The sequence below is a fragment of the Elgaria multicarinata genome, chromosome 5 (genome assembly GCF_023053635.1).
Source record: "Elgaria multicarinata webbii isolate HBS135686 ecotype San Diego chromosome 5, rElgMul1.1.pri, whole genome shotgun sequence".
Lineage (NCBI taxonomy): Eukaryota > Metazoa > Chordata > Lepidosauria > Squamata > Anguidae > Elgaria > Elgaria multicarinata.
The window spans coordinates 5,734,787-5,750,396 of NC_086175.1; the positions used below are offsets into that span (position 1 = coordinate 5,734,787).

Here is a 15,610-nt window from a genome sequence, read left to right on the forward strand (position 1 = left end):
CAGCCTTTGACACGGTTGATCACGATCTTCTCTTAGATTCCCTCCATGACCTTGGACTCTGTGGCTCTGTCTATAACTGGTTCGCCTCCTATCTAGAGGGTCGCTCTTTCAGCGTGTCGGCTAACGGCAGCTCGTCCTCCTCCTTTCCCCTTTCAGTAGGGGTTCCGCAAGGCTCGGTGCTTGGCCCGCTGCTGTTTTCTCTATACATGCTGCCCTTGGGTAAACTTATTCAATCTCATGGCCTCCAATATCACCTGTATGCCGATGACACACAACTATACCTCTCATCTCCGGAACTTTCTCCTGATGTTCACGATCGTATCTCGGCATGTCTTTCAGATATCTCAGCTTGGCTGCTTCATCGTCGCTTGAAGCTTAACATGGCAAAAACTGAACTGCTTGTTTTCCCTCCTAAACCTTCTCCTCACCTCTCATTCTCTCTTACTGTCAACGATGTCACGCTTACTCCGGTCAAGGAAACTCGTAGCCTTGGCTTTATATTTGATTCCTCGCTCTCCTTTATTCCTCATATCGAGGCAGTAGCTAAATCTTGTCGTTTCTTCCTGTATAATATTGCCAGGATTCGACCATTTTTGTCTGTCTCTTCTGCCAAGACTCTCGTTCACGCACTGGTTATCTCTCGGTTGGACTACTGCAACCTCCTCCTCTCTGGCCTCCCCTCGTCTCACATCAGTCCGCTGGTCTCTGTCCACCACTCTGCCGCTAAGATCATCTTCCTGGCCCGCCGCTCTGACCATGTCACTCCGCTTCTGAAATCTCTTCATTGGCTCCCAATTCATTCCAGAATCCAATATAAACTTCTCCTGTTGACCTTCAAAGCTCTTCACGGTCTAGCTCCTGCCTATCTCTCCTCTCTCATCTCACACTATTGCCCCGCTCGTGCTCTTCGCTCCTCTGATGCCATGCTTCTTGCCTGCCCAAGGGTCTCTACTTCCCTTGCTCGGCTTCGTCCATTTTCCTCTGCTGCCCCTCATGCCTGGAATGCTCTTCCAGAACACCTGAGAACTACCAACTCAATCACAGCTTTTAAAACACAGCTAAAAACTTTTCTTTTCCCTATAGCTTTTAAACTTTGAGTTTGTTCTGACTCTATACTGTTAGCTTCACCCTTCCCGGTGCCTGTTTACACTTCCCTGTGCCTGTTTGCATTCTCTTTCCCTTCTTATTGTTTACTACAACTTTACTAGATTGTAAGCCTATGCGGCAGGGTCTTGCTATTTACTGTGTTATCTGTACAGCACCATGTACATCGATGGTGCTATATAAATAAATAATAATAATAATAATAATAATTATGATGAAGACAAAATTTCACCAGGTGCTACATGCATTCAAATGACACTTGCTGAGATTCCCTTTTCTATTCAACTTTAAAGATACAGGAGCCCTGTCCTCCTTTCCATATGGTCACCCTAGTTTAAAGTACTTTGCATGGCCTCTATCAGGCTATAACATAACTGAGTAGGCCAGATAAACCTCCTAGTTTTGTTCATCTTGTCTCTAGTGATGATGTCAATCGCATGCCTATGTCTTACTTACCAGGCTACTGAGGTATATAAGATATAGAGGGTTTATTTTGGTGGTAGTGGTTTTATGATTAAGGTTTTATCTCTACCTATAAAGCGGAAAGTATGTGTGTGTCATGTATGTCGTTAAATGTTTACCCACTTCCACATATGCTGCTGCCTTAATGCTGAACACCCAGACAGGACTCGATGTAAATGGATCAGAAAAAAATCTAAAAACATGAATTTTGGGGGGTTAAGTATTTTTTAAAGAATTTAATTTTTAAAAGCTAGGCTTATGCCTATAACTCCCAGCATGCCTTGGATGGAACTCCCAGCATGCCTTGGGTGAGAGGCAAGACTTACTGGCCTGTGGCGGCCATTGTCATTCCTAAAGTCAGTCAACTCAATTCCACATAAAAGTAAACAACCTACATAAATGGGCTGCATCCATTTGCGGTGCCTCCTCCCACCTGCCATGTGTGGTTTGAAAATCATAACTAGATACAACAGCATGTCTTTGAGGGGATGCACTCTGGACATGCTCAAAGGCACCCTGTCCTGATATCGGTTTTCTCAGAAACTGAGAGAAGCACATGCGCAGCCTTCACCATTAAGAGGGAGGGAGGGAAGCACTCTGCGCATGCCCAGAAATAGGCTTGATGAAGGGGGGCAAGTGCCTGGCCCAATCCCAGCCCTTCAGTAATGGCTCCTGATGGAGCACTTCGACGGTGAGACATGTGGTCTGAGGCAGTCCCAACAGGACATGGCCGGAGCTGCGCACATCCACTGACAGCTGCTTACCTCCCCTCCTTGACAATGCTACTCCTTGATGCTCTGTCAAGGAGCAGCATCAGCCACAAGGGGAGGACAGCGCCTCTCAGAGGACATGGGCTCCTGAGGGCTGCCAAAGACATGCTGGGAGGTGTAGTACTGGCATCACTATCTCTCAGTCCTAATTTGCCCCCCCCAACTGACTTTCCCCAACTGCCACTAACTCCGCTCACCATTCCATTCTAGCCTCAGCTGTCAGTCATTCCTCCATTCACTCTTCTGTTTCAATAGTAAAGTCAGGCTTTTCCATAAAAATCATAAACTTTATTCAGTAATTCTTACATCTGTCTTTGAATCTTGTGGTTTACTTATAACAGAGAAAAAAGCAGCATAAAAAATCTCATCAAGTTAAAAGGCCTTGTAATTTTTTTTAAAAAAATAATTCACTTGGCATTTAAAAGCCATTAATGCAGCCACTAGGCAAGCCTGCCTGGGAAAAAGGAATCCATAAGCAGGGTGCCACAACTAAGATGGCCTGCTCTTCAGTTGTCTTCTACTATACCTCAGACCACCATGTTCAAAGATTTAACACATTATTCAGGAACTAAGCTTATGCCTACAACACCCAGCATGCCTTGGGTGGGAGGGAAGATTTATCAGGCTGTGGCAGCCAACATCCATAAGCGGCTGGCCATCCTGGGCCTGAAGGGAGAGCGCCTGGGTTGGCTGCCTCTGTTACTTGGCTCTATCGGGAGCAGAAGGGAAGGAGGTTGTAGCTCTGGGCAAAAGGCATACTGGGAGTTGTAGTTTTTGTTTTTTGTGGGGACAAGGAAAATCATCATGGCAGCTTCAGTGCGGCCCTGGCCAGGCGTTAAGTGGGGGGGAAAGAGAGAGAGGGAGAGGGAGAGGGAGAGGGAGAGGGAGAAGGAGGAGGAGGAGGAGGAGGAGGAGGAGGAGGAGGAGGAGGAGGAGGAGGAGGAGAAGAAGAAGAAGAAGAAGAAGAAGAAGAAGAAGAAGAAGAAGAAGAAGAAGAAGAAGAAGAAGAAGAAGAAGAAGAAGAAGAAGAGCCACAGTGGTGGGATCTGCTAGTGAAGGGTTGCTCATTCCACACTCACTTTAATCCACAAATCATATCAGCTTTCTGTAGCCAGAAATGCTGAATCTAGCAGCAAGGACGGTATGCACTTTGTCGTCAGCAGTGCTGAGCACCCGTTTAGGGAGAAAGATCTGCATTCAGTCCCTCAATCTGGAACAGGTGATGCCTATTGAAGGCAATAGGCTAAACTGACAAAATGGGATTTCTAAAAAATAAGTGATCTTGATTCATTCAGCAATAGGAACCCCCTCATGTAGTCAGTGCGCCTCTGCAGTTCCTTACATCTCCAGCAGCCCAATTGCTCGCATGTTTACTCAGGAGTTTGCTCATTAGACATACCCCAGATCAGTGGCAAAGAACATGCTTGGTATGCAGAAGATCCCAGGTTCAGCCCTTCACGTGCCCAGTAAAGAGGATCTCAGGCAGCAGGGGCATCTGCCGGAGAGCTTGGAGAGCCAGTTACTGAGTAGGCAAACTGGGCTGGATCAATGCATGATGGGACTCAGAAGAAGCCAAGTTCAAACAGATGCAAGTCAGTGGCCTTAATTAAGTGTTCCTAATAGCTATTATACAAACCAAGAAAGGAAACTGGCAGACGAAATATGGCAGTGGCAAACGCTAATCATAACAGGCCAAGCAAGCACTGTTACAACAGTTCTTTTCTTTAGTACCGAAATGAGCCAGAGATAGTAAAATTACCATTAATCTGTCAAAATGACATATGACAAAGCACTGGGTTTTTCATGACTACAACTTGTAATGAACTGGAAAACAATGTTTATTAAAGAACTGCCATTTTTACTTGCACATCTTCAGCTTGGTTTAATAAGGAAGTCATGGATGGAAATGTGATTAATGATGGAAGCAACTCAGGAGGCTATATGGCTCAGATGTCCATGTATGCTTGTCTATCAATCAGTACCTAATTAGAATGGAACCAAGCTAAGCCCATGTTTTATTGCAGTGGGTGAAATTCTGAATAAATCTACCAAAGCCTAATACAACATTTTAAGTAAATGGCTGAAAGTCAGTATCACCTGGGGCTCCATCTGACGAGCGTTCTCGCAGGTCCCTCACATGATGTCATCTGCCTCCCATGCACCTTCCACCCCTTCTGGCCTCCCTTATGCCCCAAGAAAAACCGCAGAAAGTCCGGAATATTTTTAAAACAGGAAGTTGCTGCTCTCTCCTGCTGTGTGCAGGAGCAGCAACGTGATTAGAACGCCCAACTGAATGGACCTCGTGCTCATTGTTTACTTCCTGTTTTGAAACAGGAAGTAACTGAGCAACAAAACCAGGAACAGAGAAACAACGGTAGGGAGTGTGTTTTCCCACTTGTGATGGAGCTTCAAGTCTTTCTAAAGTGTTATTTATTGCCCCTAAAGCATGAAGAAACATCAAAACATTCCTTTTAATATCTGGGATCCAGTGAGCAGAAAACCTGCACACAGAAAAGAGTGATGATCTAAGCCAGCACTAGAGAAGGGAGCGGTTTCTGGCCTGGCAGCCTCTTCCTTCACTCTAACAGCCCTTTTATAAAGGCTGTGAAGTGCCAATGACAAGGCAGGGTTACACCCCCACACATTTTACCTGTATTGCCAAAGGGAAAACAAAGCACCTCAATGGCAAAGCCTTTCTTTTCCTTGCCCTGAATGAATAAATCATGTAGTTCTGAAGATGGGACTTATTTTTCTGCTTAATCACAAGGCAGAAAATATACTGCTTCAAGGGATTGACAGTGGATTCTGAGTAAATGCCTATTAATAAGAACATTCATGTCAAAAAGATTTTACTGGTTTATCACTTTCTCCTATGCTGGCTGGCAATTTTCAAAAAGCCCTTAATTAGAACCAGACAGGGATGCATTTCTAACTACTTGTGGTGTACAGGGTATCTCCTGTGTGTGTTAATACACTACATGCAGCATCTTAAAAATAGGTTGTTTTCAAACTGATTTTTCATATTTATGCCAGTATAAAATGTATGCACAAATCAACTTGTTCTCTTTTATACACATATTCAACTACTTCTCTTTTTCCATTTTTAATAATAATCATAATACTCCACAGCTAGATTACTGATTTCACACTTTTTTTTAATTTGCATCTTTTCAATAAAGCTCTCACCTTGAGAAGGCTGAGAAGTACAAGATTGTCAAAACAAAGTTTAGAGACACCTCGAACGTAGACATTTGACAGCAAGTTCAGCTTTACAATACAGACCATTTTGTCAAGCAATTTACATGTGAAGTTTAACCACCTTTTGAACTGAAGATTTGGATTAAACTAACGTCACTTTTGTTGCTATAGCCCACAATGTGGCTCATGTTCCTATAGCCATTAGGGATGCTGGTAGCTTTTAACAGACCCCATGCCCTGTAGAATGTTCCATTTTTGTTAAAATAAAGTCCTTGCCCTCTTTGTCAGTCCTGGATAATGGAGAACAAACTTAGCAGAACACGCTGAAACATATGTACCTTTGTAAGTTACGATAGGAACAGTGAGTATTGACACATCTACTGCTTGATCTGGTGGAGGTCCTGTGCATCACTGGAGACAAATTATATCTCAAAGAGGGGGAGAATTTGCAGGAATCCAGTCCACAGACCTTCTGAGATATGTGGCGCAATCCTAGCCCGTTTAGTGGGATGTACTCCCTAGTAATTGTGCTTTAAGACTGGAGCACAAGCCTTCATCCCACATAAGTAGCAACATTCACCCCAAATAGATAAGTACGCTTTCCTTTGACAATGGCCTTATAAGTGGGACTAATTTTTGAGAAAACATGCATAGGACACATGTGAAGAGGCAAGATGTTCCTCCTGTTGCCCAAATTACAAATAAATGACTAATTAATTTGCACTGGAAGACTCTTGTTCTAGGTGCATGCAATGATCTCTACCTGGTTAGCAGCAGGCAGCAGAATGAACCTGAGTTGTTCCTTTCACCAAAACATTTATTGGATCAGCGTTAAAACAGAATCGTTAATAGAGCTGTTAAAAAAAGAATCAGTAATGGAACTGTTTCCCATGTTGGCTGTGGCACTTTGGGAATAACAGAAAGCACATGCACAGTGGATCTTTCACTGTGTCGACCTGAGAGGTGCAGAAAGGATTGAACAAAGGGCAAGCCGAAGCTAACTGCAAAATTTCAGCCATGGTTTTATCTTCAGTTCACAATATATTTCCTTGATTCTTGCAGAAGCCTGTTGAATTCCCACAATATGCACTACCATTTTGCAATCTATGTAACATCTTCAATGCAACCTCAAATGCATGCAAATAAATCCCACCTTGGGAACAATTCTGTGCAAACCCCACTGAAATGGATGAGAGAGGTGCAAGTGCATGGTTGTGCTGAATTGTGTTCCAACCTAAGGATGCCTATATCAAAAATAACAACGCTGGACATTGAAAGATCCAGAAAAACTAATTCGCAGATTGACTATTAAATGAGGCTGCCCACACCATAGAATCATAGAATAGCAGAGCTGGAAGGGACCTACAAGGCCATCGAGTCCAACCCCCTGCTCAATGCAGGAATCCACCCTAAAGCATCCCCGACAGATGGTTGTCCAGCTGCCTCTTGAATGCCTCTAGTGTGGGAGAGCCCACAACCTCCCTAGGTAGCTGATTCCACCGTTGCACTACTCTAACAGTCAGGAAGTTTTTCCTGATGTCCAGCTGGAATCTGGCTTCCTTTAACTTGAGCCCGTTATTCCGTGTCCTGCACTCTGGGAGGATCGAGAAGAGATCCTGGCCCTCCTCTGTGTGACAACCTTTTAAGTATTTGAAGAGTGCTATCATGTCTCCCCTCAATCTTCTCTTCTCCAGGCTAAACATGCCCAGTTCTTTCAGTCTCTTTTCATAGGGCTTTGTTTCTAGACCCCTGATCATCCTGGTTGCCCTCTTCTGAACACGCTCCAGCTTGTCTGCATCCTTCTTGAATTGTGGAGCCCAGAACTGGACGCAATACTCTAGATGAGGCCTAACCAGGGCCAAATAGAGAGGAACCAGTACCTCACGTGATTTGGAAGCTATACTTCTATTAATGCAGCTCAAAATAGCATTTGCCTTTCTTGCAGCCATATCGCACTGTTGGCTCATATTCAGCTTGTGATCTACAACAATTCCAAGATCTTTCTCGTTTGTAGTATTGCTGAGCCAAGTGTCCCCCATCTTGTAACTGTGCATTTGGTTTCTATTCCCTAAATGTAGAACTTGGCATTTATCCCTATTAAATTTCATTCTGTTGCTTTCAGCCCAGCACTCCAGCCTATCAAGATCACTTTGAAGTTTGTTTCTGTCTTCCAGGGTATTAGCTATCCCACCCAATTTTGTGTCATCTGCAAATTTAATTGACACAACCTCACTATGAGGTTTGTGGTGGGAACTTTAACAGCAAGAATATCTAGCTGGAAGTTATGTCCAACAAAATGTAATGGGACTTACTCCCATGTAAATGGGCAGAGTGGTTTAAACATAGAGCGACTTACATCTCAGCAAACATACTTTGGAGGTGCTGTTAGTCTGAGATTTAAATTTAGACCGTCCCTAATGCAGATATATGTGGGAGCACATTATTTTTAAAGCCTCAAGCAAATGGACTATTCAGGAAAGCAATAAATGATTATCACCTTGGAAGGCACAGGGTGCTGGCTAAGAAGACGTGTGAGTGGAAAGTTTATTTATTCCATCTCACTCCCATCTGTGCTCCATATATAACTATGATAAGGGTTGTGAAGTAGTTATTTCAGTTCTTTTTAGTTGATTTCTTTAAGCAATTACCAGTTAACCCCAATGGACCTCGCCATTCGCTAGATATATTTGCATTGCCCTATGCACACTGGCACATCCGTGACGTAAGAAAAATGCTTACCAGGATACGGAAAGAATGTGGTTCCTCAGTCAAACTCCTACACTATGTCCCATAAGGACTAAGTTCTAACTCTAGTTGTAGCAGTTAAAAGGCATGGAGGGGATGCGATGGTGAATGTCTCACATTTCTATCATAAACTTTAATCCACCCTTCCTGTCGCTTCCCCAGTTCTCAGGGGATAAGTAGTAAGGATGAACAGAGTGGCATGGGAGTGGGTACTGTGAATGCTCTCTCTCTCTCTCTCTCTGGGGAATGGGCAGATCTCGTAACCAGGGGTGCTCACCAAAGGGCAGAGAGCAGGGGTGGGGGGATACACCATTGGCCTTTTGGCTAGAGCCCTGCAAAGCTTAGAGCCAGCTCTGTGCTGTGACAAGGGTGCTGGTGAACTTTGGCACTGTCCTTCAGAATCTTGCTTTAGGTTTCTTTAAAGCCAACTAAGCTTATTGCACAGAGTTATTCAGCAAGGAGCAGGGGGCCTTGAAGAATATTTTTAAATAATCATTAAAAAGTTACAAATGTGGCACAGAGCTGGAGAGGGCAGGGGAAACAGGTCACATCACTCACTAGTGGCAAAAAGGGGCCTGTGGCACTTCGGAAACCACATTTCACACTGCACTCACAATTGAATCCCACATGGAAGAAATCATATTTTTCCCAGCAACAAATGCTGTTTGAATCCTGGAAAAATACAATGTCCACACAACAGAAGTGCAATTTTGTGAGTGTGTGCAGAGGGGTTGGGGTTGGGGAGATGACTGGATGGATCTTCTGTAACACTTGAGTGATAGGAGGGGTGTCTTCTGGAAATGCTAGTCATGTAGGGCAATGGAGCTGGGGTCTCTGTGCACCTCTACAAATGTCCCAAATGTAGGTTCTCCTTAATCTCTTAATAATTGCTGGTTGGCAGTTCCATAATTAAGCATCAGTTAATATATTACCTCTCCAAATACCCCATTGAGGCTGGCATTGCCAGATTCAAGAATAGTGCTATTTTGCTTAAAGTCCCTTTTGTCATTTTAATAACTGGACTTTGCATGGTTATCTGTCATGCTGAAAAAGAATCTATGGTTTCTTTTGTAAAAATAACAAGGTTTGTTGAACAAACTCTCTTGAGAGCAAAGGCAGAAAAGAACAAGAGCAGGCTAGAAAAAGAAGCAGAACAGACACCTATTGTAACAATCCATACAAATATATATGACATTCAAGATGCTAAATAAACTACTGTTAAAAGCTTCATTTCTCATATCTGAGAACCTGGCATCTATAGCAACCTGGGGAAAAAATCTTTATTTCTTGATCAAAAATATGTATAGAAATGTCTGTTTTTCAGGAAAATATCATACATTTTTTCTTTTCTTTTTTGTTTTAATAAAATAAATTAAATATACATGTCTTCTGTTTAAACTCTATATAGAATTAAAAAGGTTTAGATCTTCTAGTCAACGTGGATATTTAATATGGTCCAATTTTGCTAATTTCCCCCCTTCATTGAGCTGAAATGAGGCTGCATGGATGGGTTCATCCCCTTTTCCCCGCCCCCATCCCGAATGCCCACAAATGAATATTCAGAAAGTCCATTATTCCCTGGACATAAGATTTTATTCTTTCTCTTTTAAAATCTGTTTTTATCTTGCTTTGTGTTCACTTGTCAGCTCAGAGATTTGCCACTACAAACCATGAAAATCTGAAGGCAGGTATTTAAGGGCAGAAGAATGGGTTGTTGCTGCTGTTGTTTTTAAATCAGCAGTTCAATTATGATTATCATTATTATAATTAAATATAAATATAAAAGCGAGCTGTACAACGTCCTTCGTTTTTTGTGCCAGTTGGGGGAAGCGGGACAGAAGCCCTTTGAAGGTCTCCAGAAAGGCCCCTCCGGTGAAGGAGAGACACCCATTCATGACTGGCTGGGTTATTGCTAACTATCAGGCAGCATTACAACATTTCACAACTTTAAATAGAAATATACTTCCCCACCCCTCTCCTGGAAACCATTAAGATGGTGGTTTTTCTTCTTCGTAAGGCCACACAAATACTCCCGTGTCTGGTGTTGCTTTGGCATTGGTCCTCCGCCAGTGCCTGCTTGCGTTCACTCCCTTTGAAGGAGGAGGAGCTTTTGCGTGTGTCCGGAAGGAAGAAGTCACATGGGCCTCACACTTCGACGGGGGCCCAAAGGGCAGAAGCAGCAACACAAAGGGAAGTTGGTTGGGGCCCCGGCTTCCTTTCCCGGCTTCCTCTTGCTTTTACAACAAGACCTTCTAGTTTCTGTGGGGATCAAGTGGGCTGTCTCTGCCCTTTGGGAATTCCTTCATTAACTCCTTGTCACAGTAACAACAAACAAGCAACACAATCCTTACTCCGCGTTCATCTCCAAATGGCATTGTTCTTTTGCTTGCTTTTCTTTTCTTTTTTTTTGGTATGGTTTAAATTGGGCTTTCCACGCCCACCTCCATCTTGGCAGTATTAGCTGACGCAAAGCAGTCTGGCTGTAGTACCACAAGATCAGCACCATGTGCAGCTGGCTGCCTTTTAACATTGGTAATGAATGTGCTGGTGCTGGTGAACTTTGCCTTCCACGTGTGAATGAGTGTGAGTATGGATGTCTGTGTAAATCTTTGGGTACATTTTGGAAGCCATGTTGGGAGCCAGGGATGGTCCTTGGCTTAACAAGTGCTGCTGCTGCTGCTGCGCTACATATTCCTCATAGTTTATGGAGGAGATGCAGTCTTTATCTGGGACTTGGGCTGCACAGACCCGGTCCCGGGGGTGCGGTCTGTGTATGGGAGCTGCCGCTGGAGGAGAACATGGCTTCTTCTTGGTTTGGCAGAGCCACAGAAGGATCGTTCCAAAGATGAAGACAGCTCCAGCAGGGATCCCAATGATCACAGGCCACGGAAGGCTGCTAGCAGAGGAAGGAGTCACAGGTGGACTAGGTGGCTTGGGATCTGGACGGCAGATAGCAGGGGACATAGAAAGAGAGAGTGAAAGAGCAAAAGGTTAATTAGAACCAGGCCAAGGAGATTCAGGCCAAATACCAGAAAATAGGTTGGAGTTTTGCATATGCTCTCTTGGATGATGCTTCGTTTGTCGGCTTTATTTCAGCCAGCCCGACAGAGAGTTTACTTACTTACTTATTGAGAGGGAAGCTCAGAGCAGAGGCAGAAATGAAATCCCTGTCAACAAAGCCTTCCACTGATCAACAAGCCAGGGATCTGAACTTGAACTATGTGACCTGGTTATGCCAGGGGGCTACTCAGCCTAGATACGACTCAGGTACCTGCAGTTGGTTTTGTTCACTGCTGGATTCTGCTGGCAATATCTCCCATCATTCTGCTGAGCATGTAGGGTGCTGACAGTACAACCTGGCCCTGACCAAACCAGAAGTTGCTGTGAAAGGAGAATGTCAACGCTGCCACGCTGCCATCCTCTGACAGTCAATGGCTTAGAGAAACCCCACTGCCATAAGCTTCCCACCAAAAGGTCACTTCGATTTCTACCAGTCGAACTAGTAATGCCACTTCTGTTCTGTGGCAAAGGCAGACAGCGTAGCCAAGTGAGAGGCCACCTTGGGATTCTGGATTCTCAAACTGGAGAGAAGGGAAAGTGAGAGCCAGGAAGAGCCAGACTCTTTCCCCTGTAGTATATCTACTGAAGACTTTCTGAATTATGGGACTGAACAGCCTGTGCTAAATAAACCAGGGTTTCATTTTGCATGCTCTACTTACAGTAGCGCCAAACCAGCATCAGGTGAGGAGTCCTATGGCAGGGGATGTAGCCTTTCTATGGGGCGCAGCCATTCATCGCTATAAAAACCAGCAACTGCCTTAACTAGTGGCTTCATCCAGGATCTAACTACATATTACTACATCCACCTTCTCCAACCCAGTGCCCTCCAATTGCACTTCTGGCAGGGGGTGCTGGAAGCTGTAGTCTGCAACATCTGGAGGTTTGGGTAGGCAGGACTACATGCACACACGGCTAATGAATCCACAACAGCTGGTGACCGGGCGTAGAGAAGGGCAGGTCACTAACTCTTTCCTTGACTACCGTTTCGCTGCTCTAAATAGTCTCCAGACCACCACATGGGATTCCAAATGTGTCTACTCTCACAAACATGCATTTGGAACCCCATGGGCGGGGTGCAGGAAGCAGCTGGTGGGTTATTTAGAGCAGGGAAGAGGTAGGCAGAGAAAGGGTTACGCATCCCCCTCTCCTCCATTCCCCATCATCCACTCCTGAAGCTCCTTTTAACTGAAAGATGTGACTGTGGTGGGTTTACATGTGTTTCATATAATGTGCAGTCAATGAAATGGCCTCCATAGGATTCAGTGAGAGTAGTCCATTCAATGCAAAATGCAGCCCACTGGCTTCCTCTTGTCTAGGCAGGATTTAAACAATTTTGCTGATGGACTTAATGCAATGTTGCATTTTCAGGGCTAATGAAAGCAACGTCCTTTTTTATATGTCACCAGTGTGGGCAAATTTGAATCTAGCTTTATATGGGGAATTAAACTGCTAGGATAAGAGTCGCCATTTTTACAGGGTTGTTTTTTATTGTAGCCTTTTAAATGGGGCTGTTCTATTATCACACAGTCCTGTTATGGGAAGCAGAACAGAGCTGGGGGACGCAAGAAGCCAAGAAAGAACAGAGGCAAACTGCTCCCAAGGGAATCATATCAGAAGTTAACAAGTCCCTCACATTCCTTGCACCAACTCTCCCAATTGTGTAGTGACTTTACACATTTCCATTATTATTTTTCTTTTAAAGATGTGCTCTTACTGTTTCTATATATTAAAAATGTGCTTTTAAAAATGCTAAATAGGAAAGAGAGCTATAAAATGTATTTCTGTTTGAGAGTTTGGTAATCTGCTGAAGGGCTGCACACGCACCCTACAAGGAGATCAACGGGAGCCCCTTCCAGACTCTGGCAACTGATCTTGTGATGAAAATCCTCCAGAATAACTGCATTAGCTGAATACTAAGTCAGCTTACTTTGGTTCCACTGTTAGCTAGTACAAATGTGCAAAGGTCTAGTGAATTTGACCATATAGAGTTGATATAATTTGGCTTAGAACCCAGGCACTAAGTTCCAATGGCAAGTTCAACATCAATAAACTGAAGGATAGAATAAATGCATTTGATAGTATACACTGCTGCTGTCTTTTACTGTTTTTTGCTCTGGTTTGATTGTTTTAAACTTTTAAAGGTTTTATACTGACCTTGTTCGTGTGTAATGATGACATTCAGCAGCAAATCATGGATTAATTAACCCACTAACTGTGAGGACATGTGCTGTGAATGAGCCATTTTCAGTTTCCTGCAAATGCCACATATTTTGTTCTTGCGTTAACTTCAGGATGTTTTAACCCTTGAACAACCTAGGTTTGGATGTTAAGGTAACAACCTACGAATATAGCATTCATTGGTTGTTCCTGGAAACTGGAAGTGGCTCGCACATGGTGTGCATCCCCACAATTCATGGGTTAATTGACCCACAATTTGCCACTGAATGCTATGACGAAAAAAAAAGTTTCTCCCAAAGCTGCTACCTTGAGCCTGCCTCTAACTAATGCAGCCTGTCTGTGACTGAACAGACACTTAGGGAAGAGTTTGTTGTACTTTAAATGATAATAAAATAACCCTAACCCATTCCAGCTCTTTCATATGTATATTCTGTTAACCTATGGTTTGGAACCGAACACTGCCGTTACATGCAAATAACCCCAGCGTGTTTTAACATGTTGTATTATGGAGGTTTAAATTTTTTGAACTGCTCAGAAACTCTTGGTATTGGGTGGCACAGAAATGTAGTACCTATTTTTCTTTAAAAGAAGAAGAAGAAAGGAAGGCAGCTAATACTCAGTAAACAAGGGACAGCCTAGGGCCCATTACAAACTCACCTGGCAGCACTGTGAGAAATGCACTTCGGAAGCTGTATCCCATGGTGTTGGCACCTAGGCAGATGTACATCCCAGCATCTTCTTCTTTGGCTCGTGTGATCATAAGTTTGTTCAGGTAGGAGCCATCAGGACGAGACCAGACCTCCCCTGTGGGCAGCACCACAAACTTCTGTCCTCCAACATCGATGGTGGAATTATATTTGTTCTCAGTGCCATACTCCACTCTCTTCAGCCACTGAATGACGGGTTTGACATCGCTCCTCACTTTGCACTGGAATGAGGTCGTCCCTCCATAGTCTACGGTCGTGTTCACAGGGTGTGTTCCCGTCAGAATTGGCTTGGATCTTGTTCTCTCTAGAAATAAGTATAAACAATCACCTTTTAAGAAAATGTATTCAGGAATCCTCGTTGTAATTGTCTCCATAAAAGGCCCTTCTACCAATGCTAAAGAAATACAAATAAATTTTATCCAGGACTTCTTAAGCCTCAAAAGAAGCAATAACATATGTAATCTGCTAAAAGAGTTTTAGCCAGCATGGGAGAAGCTGTGCCTACGCTTCTGAGTAGTGGCTGCCTGTCAGGGTTAAAAATGGTGGGCTAGGTGCACAGAAGGCATCATGAACCACGAACCACTGACATGATGCAAGAGGCATAATTAATTAAGATTTTGTTTTTAATCTGGATTGTATCGTTAATTGCCTTGTGTACCATTTTTGGGTGGGAAAGTGGGATATAAATTAAACAAACAAATAAACTTTCCATTGACAGAAACATTAATCATACCAATCTGGTATTGAGGTTAAATGTACTCCAATCTTCCCCTACATTAGAAACTACGTGTCACCAAGCATGTCGGCTACAGCAAACTGGAGTACGGTGCAGTTCCTTGTAGTGGTGATCATGGAAAATTCAAGTAGAATTGACATTTGAGGCGGGCAAAAAACAGTCATAACCCCTGCAAATCTGCTAGGTAAGGAATCTGTGTTTGGTGTTTCTGCTACAGATCATGTAAGTATTGCATGAATTTTGAAATGAGAACCAGAAACAATATACTTGGTTAGCAACTGTTGCATTGAGATGCATATTAAAAGCAACACCTGTGACAAAGGGCAAGATGTGAGGCTGAAAATTATATCAACATGTTCATGGCAGACAGAAGGATGAAAGCTGGAAAAAGCCCCGTTTTGATAAGCAGGCGGGGCTGACAAGTGACTAGTAGCTTAGAAAGAAAGTTTAAGTGAGGAAATGGGATAAATCCTGAACTACCCCACAGCATGCCGTCAAAATATAAAGAAACCCTTCAGACCTTTATCATCCTAAGTCTGGCAATGTCTTGTGTTTAGTCCACAAAAGCTAATGAAAACAAAGGATGGAGATATATATATATGGCTTAATAATAATAAAAAACAACCCAAGATAAATGGGGGCAGAAGAGG

At 43.5% G+C, this 15,610-nt stretch overlaps 1 protein-coding gene across 2 annotated transcripts in view; it reads right to left on the minus strand.

Moving 5' to 3' along the window:
- Window positions 1-5,463: 5,463 nt before the first annotated feature.
- The window catches only part of FGFRL1 (fibroblast growth factor receptor like 1), a 265,004-nt gene continuing 254,857 nt past the window's right edge, over window positions 5,464-15,610 (minus strand). For both annotated transcript variants that reach the window (XM_063125943.1, XM_063125942.1), the window contains exons 6-7: window positions 14,175-14,528; window positions 5,464-11,218 (exon numbers count right to left, since the gene is read on the minus strand). In XM_063125943.1, coding sequence (XP_062982013.1) covers window positions 10,803-11,218; window positions 14,175-14,528 — 770 coding nt within the window. In that variant the 3' untranslated portion in view covers window positions 5,464-10,802. The remainder of the gene's footprint in view (window positions 11,219-14,174; window positions 14,529-15,610) is intronic.